Source organism: Triplophysa dalaica, chromosome 3, assembly GCF_015846415.1.
Source record: "Triplophysa dalaica isolate WHDGS20190420 chromosome 3, ASM1584641v1, whole genome shotgun sequence".
Classification (NCBI taxonomy): domain Eukaryota; kingdom Metazoa; phylum Chordata; class Actinopteri; order Cypriniformes; family Nemacheilidae; genus Triplophysa; species Triplophysa dalaica.
Genome location: NC_079544.1, coordinates 10,779,277 through 10,803,598, shown reverse-complemented (window position 1 = coordinate 10,803,598; position 24,322 = coordinate 10,779,277). Strand labels below are relative to the sequence as shown.

At 39.0% G+C, this 24,322-nt stretch overlaps 1 protein-coding gene across 1 annotated transcript; it reads right to left on the bottom strand.

The window, feature by feature from the left end:
• Positions 1–29: 29 nt before the first annotated feature.
• On the bottom strand, positions 30–23,940 carry kifap3b (kinesin-associated protein 3b). Its single transcript, XM_056741318.1, has 20 exons — positions 23,634–23,940; positions 23,061–23,189; positions 22,765–22,916; positions 22,542–22,603; positions 22,306–22,447; positions 21,909–22,008; positions 20,633–20,757; positions 18,694–18,792; positions 18,426–18,604; positions 16,998–17,160; positions 14,954–15,054; positions 12,741–12,849; positions 12,526–12,638; positions 12,270–12,435; positions 11,834–11,959; positions 10,164–10,262; positions 7,959–8,044; positions 5,482–5,647; positions 4,999–5,080; positions 30–1,126 (listed from the first exon to the last, which is right to left on the bottom strand). The coding sequence occupies exons 1-20, from the start codon at positions 23,663–23,665 to the stop codon at positions 1,054–1,056; spliced, it is 2,304 nt and encodes a 767-aa protein (XP_056597296.1). The 5' UTR covers positions 23,666–23,940; the 3' UTR covers positions 30–1,053.
• Between the last annotated feature and the right edge of the window lie 382 nt (positions 23,941–24,322).

Sequence of the window (24,322 nt, the reverse complement as noted above, 5' to 3'; positions counted from 1 at the left end):
AGTTCATCAGTGCATCTTTTTTATTTCTACTATTTGCAGTTAAGGACAATTCCCTCCATTACATCTAATTCACAGGATCATTATAGCAGCAAGGGGTGACATCGTAGGAGGCACCTTTTGTGTCTGGAAATTCAGAGATGTCCTGATTTTCATTGTGATAAATTAAAATGAACAAATATACAGTACTGTTATAAAAAAAACAATGAATACAGGCAGCTAACACCATAACCAGCAACATACAGACTGACAACATACAGTAACATAAAGTACATAATAATACTAGAAATTAAAAATGTATTTTTATACTCAAACACAATAATAAATCCTCAACATATTAAGGTTGTGAATTTCGAAGAATATTTCTAAGGAGTAATGCCCACTCATATAATGCTTGACACACATAACACAGTGTTCTTTATACATGACAAGTAGTGCAAGATAATTTAAAAAAAGTTGAATATGCAGTTAATTTCAGTTTAGCAGTTAGGGTGTTATGTAATCTTTAATAAATAAAACCTAGATTGAAAAAGATCACTAGCTAAGAGATCATCATCCTCCAAACTCTTATAGGATACTATACTGAGATATTACGTTAGTTGGTCATACAATAATGTTTCAGTGCTGCTTAAATTGTTTTGGAATTAATCTAGTGAATATACAGATTGAACGACTAAAGTGCACTCTCAGTAAAAATAAAATAACAGCTATTCTGAAACTAAAATGTAACCGGAGCATGCAGCAAAACCCTGTGTGACTGGAGTGCATTTCTAAAGTCAGTTTTCATAATGCTTAACAGAAAAATGAAGCACTTTCCAATAGAAATGTCAGGATTTATCCTCCTATATATATTTATCTGTAAAGCATCATGTAATGTTGGCTAATAAATGTTATACAATTTTAGCATGCTGAGACTCTTAATTTAAATGCACTAGGGTTGGGCTCACATTCTGTTGGTATAGAGTGTTTTGTGAATTTTTTCCACATGCTAGGACATTAGAATGCAGTTGTAGGAAACAAGGGGACGGAGTTATCACAGCGGCTTTGTCTGGTGGATTAGTATCCGTGGAAGAACGGCTCGTCCGGACGAAAGCCGTAAGCAGTGGCAGGACGTCCATCGGCTCCATTGCTGAGAAAAGCGATTGTAATAATGTGAGAATGAAACACAGCAAGATTTACATTCATAATCTTTATGATTCTGTCACCAATTTGTTGTTGTAATCTTAGCATCCTGTTTAGAGAACGTTTAGGTGAATAGTGCATACATTAAATGAATGTACTAAGTAGTGTATATTCAGAACTAAAATCACAGATTTTACATTTCCGTCTCATATAAAATGAAAACCGAAGGTTTGAAGGTTCTGATATGAAAGATAAATTCACAGCCATATTAACATTACTACAGTAAGGTTGACATTTTCTGAATGTTTTTAGCAATAAACTGCATTTAAAATGATTATGCTTGTTTAGGTAATGAAGACAAATGATGTTAATACAAATCTTGTAAATAGTCCTCTAAATGGACAGTTCACCCAAATATTCTGTCATTGTTTGCTTACCCTCGTAAATGATGAGAGAATTTTCATTTTTGGGTGAACTGTTCCTTTAAGAGACCCTATTATATATGTCGCACAGTACATAACAACTTCAATGCTTAAGGGTGAAGTCCTCTCAATGTTCTGCCTATAATCGGTGACCACTTCTACATCATGTCAAAAGAAAAAAAAAGATTTTATAAAATATTTAGGCTGTGATCAGCAATATGTTCACTTAAAATGCAGGAGTCTCTAAATATGAGACACTTTCTTTAAACGACAGCAAAAAAAGTGCAAAAAGCCTGAAGCAAAAGAAAGTAGCTCTATGTTAACTATGAAACGTGTATTAGATCAGGTCATTTCAGTGATTATTTCCTTAGTAGAGGTGAAATGACATCATTATTCCCCCTCAACAAACATTACAGTCCTTCAAGGTGCAAACATTGAAGAAAATGTTATAATTCACGACACAAATTGGCTGTTGGCTCCCTCACTCTTTTCCCTGCAACAACCGGTTCAAGCCTACGGCCTTAAAATTAAGAGCTGTTTGCTTTGCCCCTGTGTGCCCACATAACATTGGGTTGTTTTTAGCCTCATACAACCTTCAATAATCAAATACAGGCCCTTCTTAGCACCCTGACTCTCACATGCTCCACCGTCTAAAATATGTATTTTTCCTATTGGCCTGTCAGATCTGTCAAGCTGAATCTGAGCAGGAGGTAAGAGGGATTCATGCTTTGGGTGTCTTCAACTCCACAGAATGTGTAGGGGAATATTCCCACAACTCTTTCCCTGTATGGGCAGCTTCATTTCTTCACATTAGCATCACTTTATGAAACGCGGAAAGGCAAAACAAACGTTATCTTGGCCTTCACACAATTAATATGAATTTATTTCAATATGACGTATTGACCAGATCAAACTAAAATGATTCTCTATCACTGTATTCCAAACTAATTCTATTCCAAAATAAGCATTTCACATATGTAAACTAAATAAATTGTATAAAAAAAATTATTTAACTTTACTACAATACTAAACAAACTATAATTCGATTATCTTAAAGATCATTTTCCGACCGCCACTAAAATTCTCAAAATTCCTCAACACCATTGGTCTTGTACAATAAGACTCCAAGACATTTCTCATCATTTTACATCTTTTGGTACTCCAGAGCAAAGCGACCTGTCTGGCGATCCATAGCGGGCACATTTCTGTCCAAATATGAGCCAGTCTGTCACCTCATCCTCCACATGGCTTCAAAACAGAGCAATAAAAGCTGAGTGGAGGTGTGATTGACAGCTCATAGCGAGTCAGGTCGCCCCTGACAGGCTGGGGGGCGAGTGGGGGATATGACCAAGGGTGCCTGTAAAAAAAGCCCCCTGTTAACCAGACATTGTTACATAGCTCAGAAGAGTGTTTGCACAGGAAACTGGTCTCTGCACTTTTATAAAAGGATGTTTCTTAACATGTTTTTCTCAAGTTGTTCTCCAGCCTTTGCTTTGATCTTCTATTCCAGCCACTTCTCTGGTTACGTGGCCCTATCTTGGCCGTGTCATATCAACATCCCCCCCTTTTTTCTTTCTTTGCCAGGTTGTGTCTCCAGTCTCCACGTTGTTGCTTTCTATTTTCCCCCTGTGTTATTCTCTGAACTTCCCGAGGCTTAAGCGACACCCCCACGTGGCTTAGATAAAGGCATATTTATCTGATGCGAGTGCGATGGGCACATAAAAAGACATGCTCCTCTGGGCCATTGGTGTCTCGAATTGACCAGATTTTGCAGATTCAACACCTCAAATCATCTGTCTTCATTCTCAGTCTCACTAACGCGAGTGTAAACAACATCCACGGAAACCTCGCTGGATTGCTCGAGTTAATCAAATACCTGTCTTAGGTTGGCACGCAATGTCTCACCACTCCAAAAGGCCCGCGTTCGCACACATCATTTCACATCATCTTAAGTAAAGACCGCGACAAAATTTGATTATTATGGTAACCTCTGTCACTCAGAGCTGCCCACTCAAATTAAACCATTCATCCCGGGACCCTAACCTTGCCCCCAACCCTCTGTGTATATTTGAAATGTATCACTTTACAAAGAGCTGCCAGAGCGCTCGCCCCTCCATCTGGACCCACGCCCTATCCTCACCCACATGACAGGCTGACGGGACTTAACTGCTCGGCCGTCAGTCCGCAAAGTGCCCAAATCCTCACCCAGCTAAAACAAACAGGCCGGGTGCATTCTCTGTACAAAGCACACAGATTATAATAAACAAGTCTAGTGAAAACTCTCTCATCAAGCATGTACAATCAGCACAAGTTTAGACTACGTGACTATCAGACCCACATATCAAACACAAGCCCTGGATCCATTTCCTCAAGCAGAGCCAACAATGAATAAACTGGATGGAGAGGTGAAATGTGATTTAATCTGTATGTATATGCATGTTTGTAGGAATGTGCACAATATATTTGGCTGCGTGGGACTTGAAAGGTATGTTTATATTCGGGCCAGTACGAGTGCCACTGAGAAGCTAAGACAGAGTCGTTTTGCCTATAACTCGGCTGAACAGCTTTGTTCACCTCTTTCAATATAATGCAACTTACTAAAGTGGAAGGACTAACTTTGGTCCAACATAACTTAAACATTTTACTATTCCCTCAACTTGCATTTATACACATGCGAATGCAGCAGAGCGGAAACAAAATCTGGTCAAATCTGACCTGGAAATTCGTGTCATGTGACAACATGAGACGATTTGGAAGATAGATACATCACAGTGTGACCTTCTCTAGTTGGAGAAAATAATAATAGGGCAGTTTCATTTTGTACACTACAGCTTTAAAGAACATTTAAAGAAATTTACTTGTGGCTGCCGATAGACAGGGCCCTGTGTAAAGTTTCACATTCTGAAAGCAATGTTGTGAAATTTGCCAGTCATATATAATATCCAAAATGGAAAAAATCCTTAATGTCAAAAGGGAAAGTTCATCCAAATATTAACAATTCTATCATCATTTGTTCACACTCAAGTTTTATAAATTTCTTTGCTCTGTTGATAAGAAGCTATTACGAAGAACGTGGGAAACCAACATTTGGGGGCACCACTATCTACTATACTCTTTTTCCCTATCATGATAGTCAATAGTGCCCCAGAACTTTTTTGCTATGCTTTATGTTCAGCAGAACAACAACATCTATACAAGTCTGGAACAATCTGAGGCTGAGTAAATGATGACAGAATTTCCATTTTTGGATGAACTGTCTCAATAAGCAATGCCATTCGTGCTTCAGTGGGGGTCTTTAAATTGAAGTTGTACTTATCTTTACCAGCCTTACATAATGACGGGACAAAATTTTAGATAATAAATTACACAAATACGGTAAAAATTTTACTCTTTTGAATGTGCAATTTATAGACGAAGCCAATTCAAGTGCTAACGAGGGTAACACGGGCTCACTCACCAGCTGTTGAAGTCTCCGTTCTGAGTGTGAAACTGGTTGTAGAAGTCTGGACTGAGGCTTGGCTCGGGGGGCATCATACCGTCTGTAGCAACACACACACACACGTAGACACAGCTTATACAGAACAAACAAACGTATGAGACAGCGGCCCAGCAGAGCCACTTCCTCTCAGCAGCCATTCTCATTTATCTTCTTGACAACCTCTCGCTATGACGAGCCTTTGATGACACCTCAACTCAACAAGCAATCAGGCCAAAATGCAGTATCACAGCTCGGTTGGAAAATTGGAAAAATCTAAATTGAAGGTTTTAGCTTTCAATAACTGTCAAGTTGTGGCACAGGATGCCAATCAACTCATGTTAGCAGACAAGAAAACATTGGCTGTCTTCTGTGGTTTAGGCAGGTTCTTCAGAGATTTCCCCATGAGAAGATTGGCATGCGTGTGGTTTTGTGTGCATCTGGTGTGGTGGTATGGTCACGAACCCGTGCTGTAGAAGAGATCGGGCTGCTCCAGGGCGTCAGGGTCGTCGCCGTACAGGTAGGGCTCCGTTTCCTCCATCTGTCGGCTCTCAACCATCTCCAGCCACTGAGAGTTGTGCCAGCGAAACTTTTCGTTCTGGATCTTCTTGCCCCACTCTTCATCATACTCCTTTACAGAACACATATAAACACAGATAAATCAATACATTCATTTTTATTTGTGATATACGTTTCTCCCTTCAAACCTAAATCATACCACACAGCTGTGCAAATTCATACATTCGCAAGTTGTCGAAACATGGTCGGTGCGCTTTACGTCAGTGCCAGGTCTACTTTAGTTCTCACAAGAGATTTCCAGTGAATATCAGAGTGTGGAGGTCCAAACACTGTCACTCCTGGCAATCCACGATTAACTGGTCGTTTGAGAAATCTACCGCCGTCTAACGCGGTCCGAACCCTCCGCAGCAGCCTCTCATCAGATATATTTCAACCCACAATGAGGGCTTCTGTCTGAACAGGGTTTTCCCCATAAACTGTGGCTGTTGATGGTGCCATACAGAAACAGAGCTCTGGTTTAATCCAGTGATTAAAGGTGCAGAGCCCACAGGTTGGGTGGAGAGCCACAAGCAGACACACGTCACCCACAGACGCAAGTTTTCTGCCCAGTTTGCACTTTTGACGAGGTGTTTGGCAAAGTTTGCCTAGTCTGTCAGTCTCTCTCTCTTAATCTGTCTCCATCTATCTGTCTTGCCCTGGAAACCGTGAGTTACTCTTGTGCAAAGAAATGTAATTAAATAGATAAATATGAATTATATTGAAGAAAATTCAATCATTTAAACATCCATCCATCCATCCATTTTCTACCGCTTATCCGAACTACCTCGGGTCACGGGGAGCCTGCGCCTATCTCAGGAGTCATCGGGCATCAAGGCAGGATTACACCCTGGATGGAGTTCATTTAAACATAACAGACATAATAATGATGAAAAAATTAACTGATAAATAGACTGTATATAAGCATTTCTTAAAGGGATAGTTCACCCCAAAATGAAAATTCTGTCATCTTTTTCCCACCCTTGTGTAATTCCAAATCTATATGATTATTTCTTCTACGCAACACTAAAGAAGATATTTTGAAGAATGTTGGTAATCAAACTATATTGGACCTTATTGACTTCCATTACATGCACATAAAAACAAAGTGACATTTCTCAAAATAGCTTCTGTTGTGTTCCACAGAGCAAAGAGTCATATATAAACGGTTTAAAAAAAATGTGTGAACTTCTTCTTTTAATAAAAAAACTGATTTTCCAAATCTTAAGTAATTAAGGTCTTAAGAACATACATCTGTCTCACTCATGAAAAACAGATGTACACCTCTATAAATAAAGAATCTGGGAAAATATGTTAGTTACAGTATCTAATAGTAAGAGATGTACCCTCATCAGCCAAGTTTCATTGTGTTTGTGTGGAAGGTGAAGGAGGGGCCTGCCCGGGCTCAGAGCTAAAGGCCGTCTCTCTGTCCCGGGGTTGAGGCTAGAAGGGAAACAGCTACGGCCAGAAGTGATGCAAAATCTTGCCATAAAATTACAATAAATTAAATTCGTTAACGCTTCCCCAACCCTAAACTTACATTAATAAAAAAATGTATTAAGTGTCAGCGTGACAAAAATGATGCGGTATTGAAGTGTGCATGCTCAGTGGAGTTAGCTGTATCCCTTCTACCCACAACCCTGTCCCGGGGTATGAGGGCCCACTGAGGCGTCCTGCCGCCGCCCGCTCCGCTGAATGAAAATATGGATTAATCAGAGGAGGCCCCTGTGGTAGAACCTGAGTAAATAAGCCATGTTTCTCTTTTCTCTGCTCTGTCCATTCATCATGTGGACAGCAGTGCAGAACCGCGCGGGAGCCCGGGGCAAAAAGCCTAATGCAAAACCCAAAGGGCTGGTGGGAGTGTAAACTTGCACACAAACACCCACACTCGCACTGCGGCTAACCTTCTAAACCAACTGTGTGCATTCTTAAATGCAAAAACAAGTGGAATCATTCACACTGGAGAATTCAGCAATCCCCTGCTGTAATTTCACGTGCAATTGCGTGAAAACTTTAATCCGCGTGCTTGATACCGTTTTCAAGACCCGGTTCAAACATGTCAGCATGCTGCAGCGAAGCTATCCATCTGCTCTTTCTCTGTCACCACAGATACAAACCAGATCCCACACACACCCTTTCATGTGGCCGAAGCTTAACAAGCCGGCTAATAAAGTGAATGAAACACTTCCCCAAACAAACCTGGCTCTCAAGAGTTCACCGCCAATTACTGATATCTAATGTCAAGGAGTGGGCATTAAGCTGCAGAGACTTTACTGGCACTGTTGTAAACACACATGGTCAGCTTGGAGTGAAAGCACACACACATACAAGTCTTTTACTCTCATTTGAGCGCATATGTGTAGCATAAGTTGTGTAAGAGTACTTACGGCGATAATGTCCAGAGTGTTGTCACAAACCTTCCGGATTTCCGTGTTTTTGTCATGCATCAGGTCGATGAGGTAGGCTGGGGCCTCTTTGGGACGGTTAAGAATTTACAATTAAAGCCTTTTAATATATTTCCTGTCGCTCGATTGGTAAAGCACTCCACTTAGTGGGCTATGGATTCGATCCCAGCGGATACTGATAAAAGACATGTACAGAGTCAAAGCACCGGAAAAGCAGAAATGTAATGTAATGTAATATCGTACTTTCAGATGTGGAATTATTATAAGATTATTGTTACCGTGAATGTGGAAAAGAAAAAAAGCAACAACATAAATCACTTAACTAATATTTAGTTGTATGACCACAGTTTTTTAAAACTGCTTGACATCTGTGTGGCATGGAGTCAACCAACTTGTGGCACCTCTCAGCTGTTATTCCACTCCATGATTCTTTAACAACATTCCACAATTCATTCACATTTCTTGGTTTTGCTTCAGAAAGAGCATTTTTGATATCACCCCACAAGTTCTCAATTGGATTAAGGTCTGGAGATTGGGCTGGCCACTCCATAACATTAATTTTGTTGGTTTGGAACCAAGACTTTGCCCGTTTACTAGTGTGTTTTGGGTCATTGTCTTGTTGAAACAACCATTTCAAGGGCATGTCCTCTTCAGCATAGGGCAACATGACCTCTTCAAGTATTTTAACATATGCAAACTGATCCATGATCCCTGGTATGTGATAAATAGGCCCAACACCATAGTAGGAGAAACATGCCCATATCATGATGCTTGCACCTCCATGCTTCACTGTCTTCACTGTGTACTGTGGCTTGAATTCAGAGTTTGGGGGTCGTTTCACAAACTGCCTGTGGCCCTTGGACCCAAAAAGAACAATTTTACTCTCATCAGTCCACAAAATGTTCCTCCATTTCTCTTTAGGCCAGTTGATGTGTTCTTTGGCAAATTGTAACCTCTTCTGCACATGCCTTTTTTTTAACAGAGGGACTTTGCGGGGGATTCTTGAAGATAGATTAGCTTCACACAGACGTCTTCTAACTGTCACAGTACTTACAGGTAACTCCAGACTGTCTTTGATCATCCTGGAGGTGATCATTGGCTGAGCCTTTGCCATTCTGGTTATTCTTCTATCCATTTTGATGGTTGTCTTCCGTTTTCTTCCACGTCTCTCTGGTTTTGCTCTCCATTTTAAGGCATTGGAGATCATTTTAGCTGAACAGCCTATCATTTTTTGCACCTCTTTATAGGTTTTCCCATCTCCAATCAACTTTTTAATCAAAGTACGCTGTTCTTCTGAACAATGTCTTGAACGACCCATTTTCCTCAGCTTTCAAATGCATGTTCATCAAGTGTTGGCTTCATCCTTAAATAGGGGCCACCTGATTCACACCTGTTTCTTCACAAAATTGATGAACTCAGTGATTGAATGCCACACTGCTATTTTTTTGAACACACCCCTTTCAACTAATTCAACTAATTGCCCAATTGCACAGCCTTAAGAGCGTGCATATCATGAATGCTGGGTCTCATTTGTTTTCTGAGAATCTACTGAACCTACTGGTAACTTGTTTGCCACGTAGCAATAAAAAATATACTAAAAACCTTGATTTTTCTGGTTAGTCACATTGTACTGCTATTATTTTGAACAATACTGTATGTACTGTACGTACTGTACTGTAAGGTTGACATTGTAATTCATTTAGTAGACTTTATTATAAATAAGTGATGTCACTCATCTTTAACAATAACACCATTCAATATTACTGGGGTCTTGTAATATCAGCGAATATCAATCAATGAAATTCATAAAATGAACCAGCATATCATGTCAATGTTAAAAAAAATTTTTAGTTGACAGACATACTTCTTATGTTACTGTTTTCTTATATTCAATACCAGCAGTGCTGGAAGTTTGATGTTGTGCTTCTTGAGATGTCTTAAAACCACATTAACATGGCTTTGCTAAGGATTTGTCAATCAGAGTCTAGGTCTAGTTCTTAAGTGGTCTGGTCTTGACTCTCACATCATCTCAGTGGGGTTGAACCTGTTGTCTACTCTCTCACAAATGCATCTGGAGTAAAGATCTCAAAATTTGCACCAATGAGACAGGCTAGAAAACTCTTACAAAACAAAGGCACTAAATAAGTTCCCAATACACAGAAAAACGATTGATATTAATAAGGATACGTGTGTCTTTAATGATGACGTCTCTGGTGGCCTGGTGGAAGACCATCTGGTAAAAGACGTAGATGATCTGACACACGAATTCATCGTCTTCCTGCTGGGCTGGTTACAGAATAAACACAAATAAAAAGACATTACGTTTATATCAGCCCGCCAGCAATCTCTTGCTTCAAATGAAGTACTGGATATATCCTTAGATGAAGGCATAATTGGTTCGGTATCATGCTAAAATATAATACGGCAAACCAACAAACTACACACACTCCTTTAAGCACTCACTACATCTGCGCAGGCATTTCGTATCGGCTGCTGCCTGGTCATAAAAGTTGACATTCAGAACCTCCTCCAGTGGATCATGTTTATGTATGAACTCTCTCGTGAGAAGCCACCATTTGGCAAAAGTATCAACTTTTCTTCTGAAAAGATACAGAAAGCTCCTATGGAGAGATGTGTGGTTGTAGTTGCCCCTCCAAACTTTAATAAGAGATTTCAATTTCGATCTGGCTCAGTTTAATCTCCTCCCCCGGGTATGAAATTCCTCCAGAAGAATGAGACAGCAAAGGAGTCTAGCTGCACCGTGGGACCAGAAACTGAATACTGCTACAGCAAGAAACTGGACAAGCTTTGTATAAGCTACAAATAACATCACAGAGGACCCGTCAACGCCTTCCGATGAAAGAAAACCAATGAACGGGAATACGAATAGAAGTGAGGGCATAAACAAACAACGGCATAAACAAAACAATACCCAAGCATCTCGATTTGATGTTGTGACATGAGGAAAACAAACTTTGGATTTGTTTTTACATTTGTATCAGGATGCGTAAAGTATAAAATGGCATCAGTGCAAAAACATTTCAGTTGCTGAATGTCATGTAACCAAGACCGTTGTTTTTTCTTGGTGAAAGGGAACTGTGTAATTCAGTACCAAGATTTTTTTCCTAAAATCGTCAGTCTCAAGCACTATTTAACTCCTTAATATTTTGATATCATGAACAGCCTAGTCTCCATCCTAGTATCCCTTTACAATCTTGATTCCTTTCATTTGTTACAATTCGTTCTTCCCAAGGCAAAGGAAAGGTCCTGCCATCCGACATATATTCAAATGATGGATCACAATGAGCAGAACTTGCAAATCTCATGCTGGTGATTTCCTGTTCCTGAACACACTGTCACTTTTCAGCATGTTATCCAGAAAGCAAGAAGCAGTCCTCCATGTTCAACTCAGCCCCTGTTTGTTTTTTCTAATTTAATATAAGTTTAGTCTAAATAAACTCTTCCAATCTCACTTCAACATTTTGAAAGACAAAACATGCCACATTGAAATCTGGTATCTGAGTGCCTACAGACACGCAATGCATCTGTTGTGATTTGTGCAAATAAAAGTGGAAGTCAAAACTAAACTAAACTAAAGACTAAAGGCTGTTATTTCTGAACCGCTAGAATCATCAATTGCAAAAACTATTTTGACGTTTCATATCAATCAATCTACAAACGGCTGACTTATAGTTGCCTCTGTGTACTCTACATATGTAATTTGGTTTAACGCTAAATAAAACCAGATTTCTTCATAGGGAACTAAACATTAAGATAATCCTTTCAAACCATTCACTTCTACTTTTATCATTTTGTTTCAATGCGAACAAATAAGCTTGTTTTGGCTGAGAACTTACCATTGAGCAGCTCAATGAGAGCAGGAATGATGCCGGACTTAGCGAGCATGACGGCACACGAGTCATCCGTGGACACCGTACCAATCATGATCACCACCTCCAGAATCAGATCATCCTCTGCTGAGCCTGAAACACAGATCACAGGTCAAATCTAAATGAGTGTAATAAAAAAGATTATACCATCATACCACTCCTACAAAGAATGCAGTACATATGAGAAAATCTGTGCATTACTGTGTACACAAATCTTTGTTCACAAAGGAGCTTGCTTTATTGTGTAGAGCTCCATCCCACAATGCAATGTACTCATCCTGACCACCGACATTTTATACATCAATTACCAACAGTATAAACTGTATGTAATAAGTTTGCATTCTTTTACCATTTCTAGAAAGAAGACTAAAAACATTTCCAGATGCGTGTGTGTTAGCATTACCGGGTTTGAGGTGATCTTTGAGGTAGGGCACCAGGTTGTACTCTTTTAACAGGAGTTCCCAGTCCAGGTCAGCGATGGTAAGATTTGCTATTGTACCCAAACACTCAATAACAAACTCCTCATCCCCCGCCTGCTTGATCTGAGCTGCCAGGTCACCCACAAAATCCTGGAATACAAATGACACCAAACATAGATGTTTCATGTGTTGACTATGCACACCTTGTGACTTCTAGAGCAAACGCAGAAATGCATTTACAATGAAGAGCTGTTTTAAGTGGCCCTCGTGCTGCGAGATGTTCCTTATCATCTTCATCAGCAGCGGGTCCTTCAGTCTGAGCGCTCTCTTCATCAGCAACTTCAAACCGTTTCCTGTCGAGCAAATGCAGATTATAGAAAACTTTGCGACAGTATATACGTCAAATCTCATCACGTGCGCCTTGTGTTTCATTCTAGAAGAAAGAAGACACAAACCCTCGCAGATGATCTGAGCATTCCTCTTGTTGGCGGCCAGGTTGATGCAGAAGGAGATGAGCTCGGTGTCGATTCTCTCCTCACCGTGTTCAAACAGCATCTGCATTAGCTGATCACACAAAACAGGGGAAACAAAGACATGAGTGTCAACATACAATGATAGGACATTGGCTGTTAACTTTCGCTATTAACACAATCGCTATTTAATTCTTTGATGAGATACATACACACAAGGAATGCGTCAATGCAAGAATCACAATGAGTCATTGACGAACAAAAGAAAACAAACAAGAACATTTTGCTTGTGGACTATCATGCAATACCCAGAGAAAGGAAATTTACTGACAGTGAGAAATATTATTGCTATCATTGGTGGGGAACAGGTGGGGCCATTGTTTTTTATTTTAAAGCCAGAAATTGAGACAATTTCCCAAAGTCTACTTCACTCAATTTGACCCTGCGACTGATAACAGACCAGCGAAAGGACTTGGAAGGCCCATCGTAAGTAGATAACTGTGCAGCAGAAATTTTGTTGAGAGCCTGTGGGTGAAGATGAGATGAGCAGGAGAATGGTAGAAGAAAGAAGGAGGCCACGAGAGGGCTCCACGGGGATGGCAGCGGTGTGGGCTGATTGGATGTTTAACAGGAGGGCACAAACAGACGAGTCAGGATCGAGGCAGGCCTGTGAAGAGGCAGCAGTCTGCAATCAGCCCTCTTCCATATTGAGTATCACATAACCTGGTCTCGGGCCTCCAAATCATGCAGTCTAGACTCACTGGCACCTGCTTGCTCCTATTTACCAGCAAAGAGAGGCCTTACCTCATACCCCAGTGTCCTAGCCACCCTCCACCCACCCAGCCATGGTTTCATAGCTCCATAAGCCCTCCGAGCCTTTCCCTACACACACTCACAGCTTTGAGTAATTACGGCAAGACCCGTTTGTGGCAGAAAAATTGATCTGTTGCCGGGCTTCTCTTCGCCAGTACAGAACTTAAAACAGTGAGACTGTTTGATGTAAATCCTTCCCGTACTGAAAAGGGTCCAGTGGTGCCGAACTGAAAACCAGACTTAAGATATTGATGAGGACTGAGGGGAGTCTTCCACGTGAATGAGATTCTATTCCATTTTGTTTTACTGTACAAAACATTGCACAGTTATTATACTTATCATATAAACATTTTTCTTTCTGTCAACATTCTGAAATTTGAAACAAGAAAGAATGCAAGTGGAAGAAAGAAAGAAAGATCAAAAGTTGGAAAGTAATAAGGAAAGATAGTAAGAAAGAAAAGTAACAAGGTAAGAAAGAAAGGTAAGAGAGAGAGAGAGAGACAGAGAATGAGAGAGAGAGAGATAGAGAGGGAGAGAGAGAGAGAGAGAGAGAGAGAGAGAGAGAGAGAGAAGGAAAGTAACAAAAAAGAAGAAAAGAAGGAAGAAAGAAATAAACAAAAGAAAGAACAAGTAAGAAATTATTAAAGAAAGAAAGAAGGCTAGAAAGAAAGAAGGCTAGAAAGAAAGAAGAAAGAAAGAAAGAAGGAAGGAAGGAAGGAAGGAAGGAAAGAAAGACTGCATATCTCCCTAGGGAGTTGAGCTATTCTGACATCATACCCTGTCTGTCTCCAGGCAATTGGCTGAGCGATTAGGAGAGAGATTTTTTACAAGCATCTGGTAGGCATTTTCACTCAATTAGTGAAGACAAGCATTTTAAAGATGACAACGATTGGGCTGAAGTTGTTTCAGAGAAATTGTAACCTGCCAATTGCGAGTGACCCCACAGAGTCTCACCTCCTATAACATCAGCTCTGTTATTTCATTACAGCCATTTGAGGGAAACACAGCACTAGAGTTACACCATTTATCCACACTGTTAGATGCAACTAAATACACACTGGACAGCAGCAACAACACAAACTATGATCTGAATAGCAAAACATGGAAAATCTCTACATAAACAGTATACAAGAAGGTTTACCATATCCCATAATCCAATGTTCCCAATTTGACCTTTCATTTTTAAAGTAACTAACCCTAATACAAGTAAAGTTAGCCACACATTACTTGTATGAGCTAAACTTCTGGCAAACTCAGTCATTTATATTTACATTTTGCACTTGCACTTGCATTTTCGATTCCAGTCACACATACAGACAACAACATGTTTTTATATATTTACATGTGCTGCCTTTCAATTCGAGGTGAATGAGGAAATTTCTCACCTGTGGGATGCAGTCAGTATAAGCAAACATGGATTTGGATTTGTCGTCAACACTGATGTGATAGAGAATGCGCATCGCCACATGCTTGTGTGAGTCATTACCTACAGAAAGAAGAAAAGAAAACTAAATACACAACGTGTGTGAACCTTTAAACGCTATCTAAATTGATCAGTCGTGGTCAGTTAGACAATGTATTTATATTGGCTCGTGCTGAGAGCGAGTCATTTATCACCGAGATTGCAGATAAGAGCATGTGGGGTGTGTGATTACAGTCCAAACTCAATTCACTGGAGAGAAACTACAGACGCGCAAAAACACATCACACACACTCTAAAGCTAGTCCCATAAACACTCTCATTAATAACACTTCGCAGCCTTTCTCTCTTCTTTCCTAATGTTGATACTCCCCCCGTGAGATAGGAAACACACCGATAGATCAATTGCATAATTATTCATTAAGAGCATGAGTGTGGCAGCCAGGACTCGAGACACCCTAGAACACATTATCACATCGCCAATTAGAAACAGATGTGACCATTGGGGATATCAGGACGAAAATATGGCAAAGTTTAGCTGTTAAAAAAGAAGAGATAATGTGTGCTGGGAAGAACTTGTTAAATTGGGGATACAGGAGGAGATATATATTTTAGTGGCATTAATAAGTTGAGGCCATCTTAAACAGGCCTCAGCGCTGCCCCTGGTGGCCTGGACATGTGTTTCTCATTAGCGGCCTCAGATGCAGCTGACCCGCATTACAGCCTCACCTCGACGAGAGACGGAGAGGCTTTATGACGGCACCCCACACTACTGAAGCGTAAATGGGTAACACATTGAACAAATTCTTAGATGTATTCACAGACAATATTTAGAAAGAAATAGTTCCTTCATTTCTATGCAAGGGTGTTATTTGACCCTGGCAGGAAAAGTCTGACGCGTTTTAGGTAAATTACCAGACATATCGTGGTCGTTGCTTGAGAAGGAGGTTGCTTCTAGGAGAAATGACGGATTGTTTTGAACAACTAAAAATAAAACCAGGCGAGGAGAAAAGTAATTCTACAACAACTTGTGTAGGTGAGCTTAGAAATCATTGGGTAAATGTGTTTGGCTTCACTTGATTTAATAAACCGAGTTTTCATATATCTGCTTCATCTTGGCCAAAAAGGGCCATAATTTCAGCCAGGCTTCCATCAAAAGCACCTGTACCAACTACTGCCAAAGCATGTTTTTGGTCTTAATGTAACTTTATATTCTACAGCTTCATATCAGAGGTCTGTGTATGCATTTCATGTCTTAAAAAAAATCTATTGCAGATTTTCTTTTTCAAAGACTTTAAAGGGACAGTTTACCCCAAAAATGAAAATTCAGTCATTATTTATACACCCTCAAAAGTTGTTCCAAATCTGTATAAATGTCTTTGTTCTGATGAACAGATATTTGGAAGAATGCTTGAAACCAAAAAGTTCTTGGCCACCATTGACTACCAAAGTTGGAAAAATGACAATGGTAGTCAAAAGTGCTGAGAACTGTTTGATGTCATACATTCTTCAAAATATCTTCTTTTGTGTTCAACAGAACAGAGAAATTTATTAAGCAATTTTCCTACTATGGTTGTCAATGGTGGCCAAGAACTGTTTGGTTACAAGCATTCTTCCAAATATATTTCTCTGCGGTCATCAGAACAAAGAAGTGTATACAGATTTGGAACAACTCGATGGAAAGTAAATGAAAAAATAGTTTTTTATTTGGGTGAACTGTTCTTTAAAACCAATCTCTAGTTTGACAATTCAAAGACAACGTTAACAACTTAATTACATTTGCAAAGTTTTAAATAACTTTCACTCAGACATGGTTTCTTCATCATTCTTTTATGTTGTTGGACCAGAGGGCTTGATTTCAAATGGAAACCGGGAAGTTACATCTACTGCGGTAAGAATATAACAAATCTTGGCTTAGTTTAGAAGGTTCTCTAAATTACTCTGCTATTCAATTACAGTGGAATGATGGTCCAATCTCAAGAGCACCATTTAGAAAGAAAGAGAGTTACCCAGCAGAGCGGTGAGTTTGGGAAGCAGACCCACTTGCACCATTTTGGTACGCAGGCAGGTGTCAAAAGACAAATTATGAAGGAGTCGCAGAGTGATGTTCAGCAGATCTTCATGTTCACATGGTATCAGAAGAGCAAGCTTCTCCACAGTATCCATCTCAGCCTATTACAAATGCACAAGTGTGATAGGCGTGTTACTTTACATGTCAGAAGAAAGAATCAAATACAATACAATACTATTTAAAACAACTTTCTGTTTTTGTAAAAATGGTACTCTAGAGAAGCAAAGAGAATCTTCTTCATTTTCTCAGATGAGACTTTTTTGGTCCGATATGTGTTTTTATGCATGAACATGCTGAAAGACTTTTAAAGTCAAAAGGCAATTTTTTTTATCTACAACATAGATTTGGTAAGGGGATCCAGGAATAAAAACAGCTGCTCCTAATTTAGAGCCTTGATAAATGCACATTCAAAGCCAGTGTAGACTGATTCCAGTTGGACTGACAGTGCAGTTTAAGGACGAGTAGGATGCAATTTTGCACAGCAATGACAGAGCTATCCTTGTTTAACTGGAAAGTAAATGTCTATAACACCTAAAAAGTGCTGCTTAATAACATCAACATGGAGTCACACTAGACTTTAAGAATGTGAAATTTCTACAAATAATTTTACAGCTGTATTGTAAAGGTCACGTTGTGGCAGATCGATCTTCTATTGGTCACACGTTGTCATGTGATGCGAATTCGCATGTCAGCCTTCACCAAACGTTTGTTTGTTTTTTGGCGGAAGCTTGCGTTTCTGGTCTACCGCATTTGTAAGAATGAAAGTTAGTGGAACAAAAAGTCTAGTGTGACCTTGGCATAACATTAATGTTAACATCGCCACTAACATAAATTGCATGAGTAAATAATCACAAGATGTTCACTAGATTAGATCTTCAACAATTTAACACTCATTGCAGTGTTGACTGTTTTCTTTAAGATCAACCCTGGTCTCTGATATTCTGTAGTTTCACTTTTTGTTCAACCCTTTTACCTGTTGATTAAAATAAGATCAAACCATGTTTTTAATTTATGGAAAACATGAGTTCATCCACAACTACAACAAATGAACCAACTATTAGTGCCCAACTGAGTGATGATGTAAACTCAATTTGTAAGCCTTATAATAATTCTAACGTAGTGCTTTTTTATTATTTATAAATATAAATAATATCATATAAAATATAATGTAAATAATAATTAAAAAAATAATTTTGTAATTATTAATGTTTATTTCAAAAAATATTTACCAGGGCAGCAAAGACACCAAACCTTATATAAGATTAAAGTTAAATAAAACAGCAGATATTAAGTTTGACCTCTGGAGGTGGCCAATTTTCTATATAGTAAAGCACTGCCAACATTGGACAGCAGGATTACTGCTCACCATGTCATTTTTGTTTTCCAAGAAGATGCTGAGCTTTTTGAGGAAGGAGACCACCAGCACCAGCAGTTCCTCATTCTCTCTGTCCAGAGTCTTTACCAACAAGTGCACAATGTTCTTGTTCCTCATCTTGAGCTCTGTGCGAGTGTCTTCAGACAGGTTTAACAGCAGATAGAAAGCAACTGTAATCACACAGAGGGAGAGGAACATAAGAAAGTAAAAACTACTAAATATTATATAAATTGAGGGAAAAGCATGTCACTTCCTGTACCTCGTAGCAGCTGCTCCTGTTTGAGCAACAGACTTTGGTATTTCTTGAGGGTTTTCTCATGCTCCTTTCTAAAGGTCTGGTTGTCGGGGTCCTCATCACGTGGACATGCTAAGGAATTAGCTGAATGATGTGTGCATTGTGAGAAGACTATATTGTATACAGTATGTATGTTTTATAAGTATGTGTTTCCTGGGATCGAACCCATGACTTCTCTACTGCTAATGCAATTAATACAAAGTTTAAAATAAAAAGAACTTCAGTCGGAGCCCTATAGCCTCATGGGAAGTGCTCCGACACTTGGCGCTGTTGTGCATCGGTCAAACCAGGTTTGATTTCCTCCCATGGTCCTTTCCCTCTCCCACCCCCTTCACCTCTAACAATCCCCTTCTTGTCCTCTCTATTACTAAAACTGTACAAATAAAGGCCCAAAAAAGTCACACAGCCATACAGTCTACCACAGCAAAACAAACAGCATCACTGACCAAGCAAATAACATAAAATGACTAAAATGCCCAGCCCAAAATATTAAAGGTCTGATGAACTGGGCTTGTTTGTTGTTTTATACTTTTATATGAGGTCTACTTATGACGTTTGCATGGTTTTTACATCCAAAAACATCAAAGTCAATAAGTAATAGGCTATTTTGTACCCAGGTTTTGAAGCCAGCTCTGCAAACGCTCGGTTTTAATGGGCGTGCCGCATTGAAGACACATGAAGTAAACGCCAACCGCTTTGATTGGGTAGCAGTTTGCGTAGTTGGAGCCTTCTGTAAATTTGGTCAGAGACTTAACGTTAGGTTACACATTAGCACCTTTCACATTAGTATTATCTGGAGACCTCCTGTGATTTATAAATTACCTCCACACAACAGTATTTCATGTGACACATTCGCATGGGATGATTTTACTCAAATTTACTGACTTATTTCCCGGATGTGATCTCAAAGCTTTGCGTATAGTTTGTATAGCCTATACTTGTATTGTGTATAATAATATAGACCGTTACTGTCAGCATTTGAGACTAGTGATCCCGAACCAGACAAAAGATCACCGTGATCGCGGGTCTCAAATGTTACGAGAGTTTCCATTATAAATAAACAAACGGGAGACTCCCGGTAACTTATGGATATCATCCTGCACCCGAAATAATACCAAAACACTTCAAAACAGCCTCCGTTATTAGCAAACGGTGGATAACACCTTAAAAAATTATGCATGAGCCCACAAAATCAGAGATCCCAATTCGCACAAGCTTAAGATCACAGACAACCTCTGCAATTAATACAAATGACTATAGGTCCCCATGTAATACTAATTTCGTGCGAATAGTGCTCAGGGCACATCAAGCGATCTCTAACAAAGCAATAGTGACGCATTGTAAAAAAAATTACTCACATAAGATTGCTGCGCCATTCCTATCAGATCCAATATTGAAGGCACATCACTGCTTTTTCGTTTTAAACTCTCTACAAATTCAATGTCGACCTGTGCCTTGTTCACGAAGGAATCCTCTGAGAAATTAAACGAAGAAACACTCCATGTTTTTCGCACATGACCTGGAACGTCTTTAAAAGTAAACTTTAACCCTTAAACTTTAATCTTCCTAATATCGGAATCCGAATGAAGGTTATGCAGCGACTGTATTCTTCCACAATCAGGGAAGGCATAATATTTATATATCTTTAACGGCAAGTTTGTTTATTGCTTGCTCTATCTATCTGGTTCAGGCATTTTCAGTTCTGACATTTACATGACGTTTGTGTGAATACGATTCCCTCTTATATAACAAACAAAAGCTCAGGTTAAAATTGTGATTTCAATTCATGCCCCCTTTAATGTGTAATAAATAATGTATTTGTCATGTATAAAGCTAAAAACAGTGAATGACCTCTTGATCTTAGTGGACCTTTTCATTAAAAGTGCCCAAACAGAAAGGATATAAGCTTTGTCCTTCTTCTCCAACTCATCCTGCCACAGGTCATATTTCCTCTGTTCATTCTCGATGATGTTCATACAGAGCATCCCGATCTTATAGTGAGTAATCAGCGTGTGGAACTGAGAGAAACTGAAAGAAAAAAACAGAATGGAAAGATTCGCTTTGATGTTTCGTCCTCCCCAACCTCTCCTAGCAAAAAATGCTCAGACACTGATGCATGCGATAGATCCCGAGAACGAGACGGTGACCGGAGCACGGAGAAACCAAGACAGGCGTGTTACATACATTTCAAACTATATTCCTGATTAATTCGTAAACAGAACTGAAAGATCAAGCCAAACAACTCATCATTCATTTTAAATACATGCTTCAGCTGTCAAAGCCTGTCTGGCTCGTGGCAAGTCATTTCCACATTAGCCATCTGAAAAAGTATGCCAAAGTAAATTTTAAAATAAGAACACAAAACTTTATAGTGCAAATGATTCCTGGCAGTTTTGTGGCCATGAAAGATGTTTTTAAATTTTGTTATGACTATTCAAGTGCTGCGATACTTTGAGCTGTCACAGTGATGTGTCCAACTTTGGAACTGGGTTATGTTTGTAAGTTTAGTTATTACTCTGTTTTATATGTGTATGTAAACATATGTTACATGAAATAGCTTGTATAGGGCAGTGCTAAACTAACACATTAGGTTCCTACTTCTTATTTTTCTTAAATGATCTATGCAGTCTATAAACAGTCATGGCCAAAAGTGATGTCCAGCTTTGGAAAACTAACATCTTTGCTTTTTATTTAAATTTATTTTAAAAAAAGTTCTAAAGATATTGTAATATGGTGAATAGTTGTGCAACTGAAGCTCTGCTTTGAAAAGAAAAAAATGACACACAACACATGCAGAAAACCCTTTCAGAATATTACAGAATGGCAACAGAATATTACTATAAAAGAATTAACTAAATATTAATATGTGATAAAATTGTAGTCAATGTTTGCTTTATTTCCTGTCAGTGTTTTGTTTGTCTGTATTCATAGACTATTCCACAAGAAATGGAGACCTATAGATTATCCCTATTAATGAGACACTTGCTGTCTTACAGCAATGGTCTTGAATTGTATTATTTGTTACAGAAGCCAGTGCTGTAGCAAGAATGCTTTAAAGATGATAAATATAGAAACTTTACCAGGGAGAGTTTACCATAGTGACAGTCAGACAGCACGTAACATCTCAGCAGCTAACATCAAAGCAATGTTGCAAGGAAAACTGTAAAGGACTTGTATACCTTGAGAAGCAGAAGAAGATGTAGATAATAGTAGAAGATAATTCCACACTATGTTTCCAGTCTTCTCTCAACACACGGGCCAAAGCTCCAAACGCAGTCTCTGAAGAAACATCAAACACATGGCAAACAAACAACCCGACAATAATCATTCACTAAGATTAAACCAACACACTCTAAGACCACCAACTTCTATGACAATCAAACAAATAATATTGCAAGAGAAGATGTTTCCATTACTGTGAGCCTCTTTACTACAAGAACTTATAACATGTTTACAACTGATGTCTGTCGCAGAATAAAAATGTTGAGGGTATCACTGAAATATTTATTTGCTAAGATGAATGAATTGCGAACAAACACAAATAATAACATCTGACTGCTCAACATGCCCTAGTACCATTATGGAGAAGCTCTTCCAGGTTGTCAGGGTTACGGGCCAGCTGGAGAATCAGAGTGGATCCTCTAATCTTCTCTGGGAAGCCTTCATACAAAAGCTCCAAGTATTCATCTATTTTATTGATGTTTGCCTCTTCATCAATCTGATAAACAGACAAGATTATAGAAAAGGCATTAATTCAAAACATGTTTGATATAATTAAAATAAGGTTGGAAAGAAAACAATTGATGGCATACTTCCATTCCTTCAAATGGCATCAGTTCTTTGGGTTTAACTGGCTTCTTTTCTTTCTTTTCCGCTAGGAAAAGTTAAAAGAAGAAAAAACAAAACAACTATGAAAACAGAATAAAAAAGGCCTCAAATACTAGTAAACAACAGGCTTAGAATTGTTCATCTGGAATCATCCAAATGTTACCATACTGTTGAATAATGGGAACCGTGTTTTTCAGTGTGATTTACATTTGCTACTCGGTTTCTTTCGGCCCTGTAAATACAGCAGCAGATGTTCCACCTCTGCCAACTTTGATGCATGAATGAGCTTGCACTCTTCCACCACCTTCCTGGCCAGTGTAGGAATATCAGTGCCTGCATTTAAACTCCTCAGTCGGATACTAAATAACATAACAAACAACAGACAAATAAAAAATATATATATAATTGAATTTCTTTACACTGCTTTATATCATTTGACAACAATAACATTAAATATAGATTGCATGTTTTTTATAATTGTCACTTTATTCAGCTTTGCTTACATTTTCTGACATTCTTTTCTGCCCTTGTGCATGGGGTCACCCGTCTCTCCTAAAATAGACGCTTCCAGTTCATAGTGTAGCACCAGTGCTTTCTCTGTAGGATGCACATCTATATCACATCTCTTTACTCTGTTGAAAGAGAGAACAGTAAAATATGTGTAGATATTATGTCAGTCCAACGTAAGAGATTTTAATACAGGCTCAAAGTCTAGTAAACTGTCTGATAGCATTTCGGAATGACACAGACATAATTTTACAACATATTTTTCGCAATATAGATGCAGCTGAGTCGAATGCTGATACCAAAATATATGACACAGACAGCTCACTGTAGGATGTGAGACATTGTGCATAAAGGGATGCGCACCGTAAGCCACGCCCAAGCAGGAGTACAACGGATCGTTTGACACAGATTTCAATAAACATACAAAATCAAACTCACGTATTTAGCTGAAAATCACAACAATAAAACATGATGTGTTTGCATCATGATATAAACATTGTCCCTTTTTAAAAATGTCATACGCGAATCGGACTGTAGCTGTCACAATCTTAATGTAACAATTACGTTACCGTTTCAAAGACTGCGGATCGTCCGACTGCATTTTATCCCGTTCATGTGAAAGCACACGTAGTCTGTAGTGTTTAGACCGATGACAGGTGAAATTAAAGGATATTCATCTGCAGTCCACTGATCTGCTTCTGCTCATCTGATGTGCTCCAGGGAAAGCCGAATCACTGACTGAAGGCTGCCACAGAGCGCCATCTGTCGGACTGGAGGACAAGAGGAACGATGCCTGCGCTTGAAAGAGTCTGAAATGTTTTTTTTCCAAGAAATGCAAAAACATTCACATTTTATGATGAGATCCATATAGGTCACTTGATAGAACTAATTATTTAAAATGCTTTGTATGATTTTTAGAGGCTTTATATGTCCAATAAATGCTATGGGGTGCAGGATATTGGAAACACCAACTTTGCATTTTAAAAGGCTGGCAGAATACAGGGTGTTTTGGACATACAGCAACATTTTAAATTGTGCACTCAAGTGAAATAAATATCAACAGCTTTGGGTGGCCTATGCAGTTAACACTAATGGTGTTACTAAATTCAGTAGACTATAGCACATGTACTCCCTGCACGAGTTCACACAGATTCAGTCTAGTGCCCTTTACCAGTCATACTATACTATAATGATCCAAGACAGCTCACACATGTGAGTCATAGCATTATGCGAAACCGGTTTACTCCCATAATTAAAC

What these genes read in the sequence shown, in the direction of transcription:
- kifap3b (XM_056741318.1), bottom strand. Translation starts at nt 23,665, where the DNA reads ATGCAGTCGGACGATCCGCAGTCTTTGAAACG. An exon ending in GATCCGCAGTCTTTGAAACG is followed by an intron (nt 23,190 to 23,633) that starts GTAACGTAATTG and finishes CTCTTTCAACAG; the next exon opens with AGTAAAGAGATGTGATATAG. An exon ending in AAAGAAACCGAGTAGCAAAT is followed by an intron (nt 22,604 to 22,764) that starts GTAAATCACACT and finishes AACTTTTCCTAG; the next exon opens with CGGAAAAGAAAGAAAAGAAG.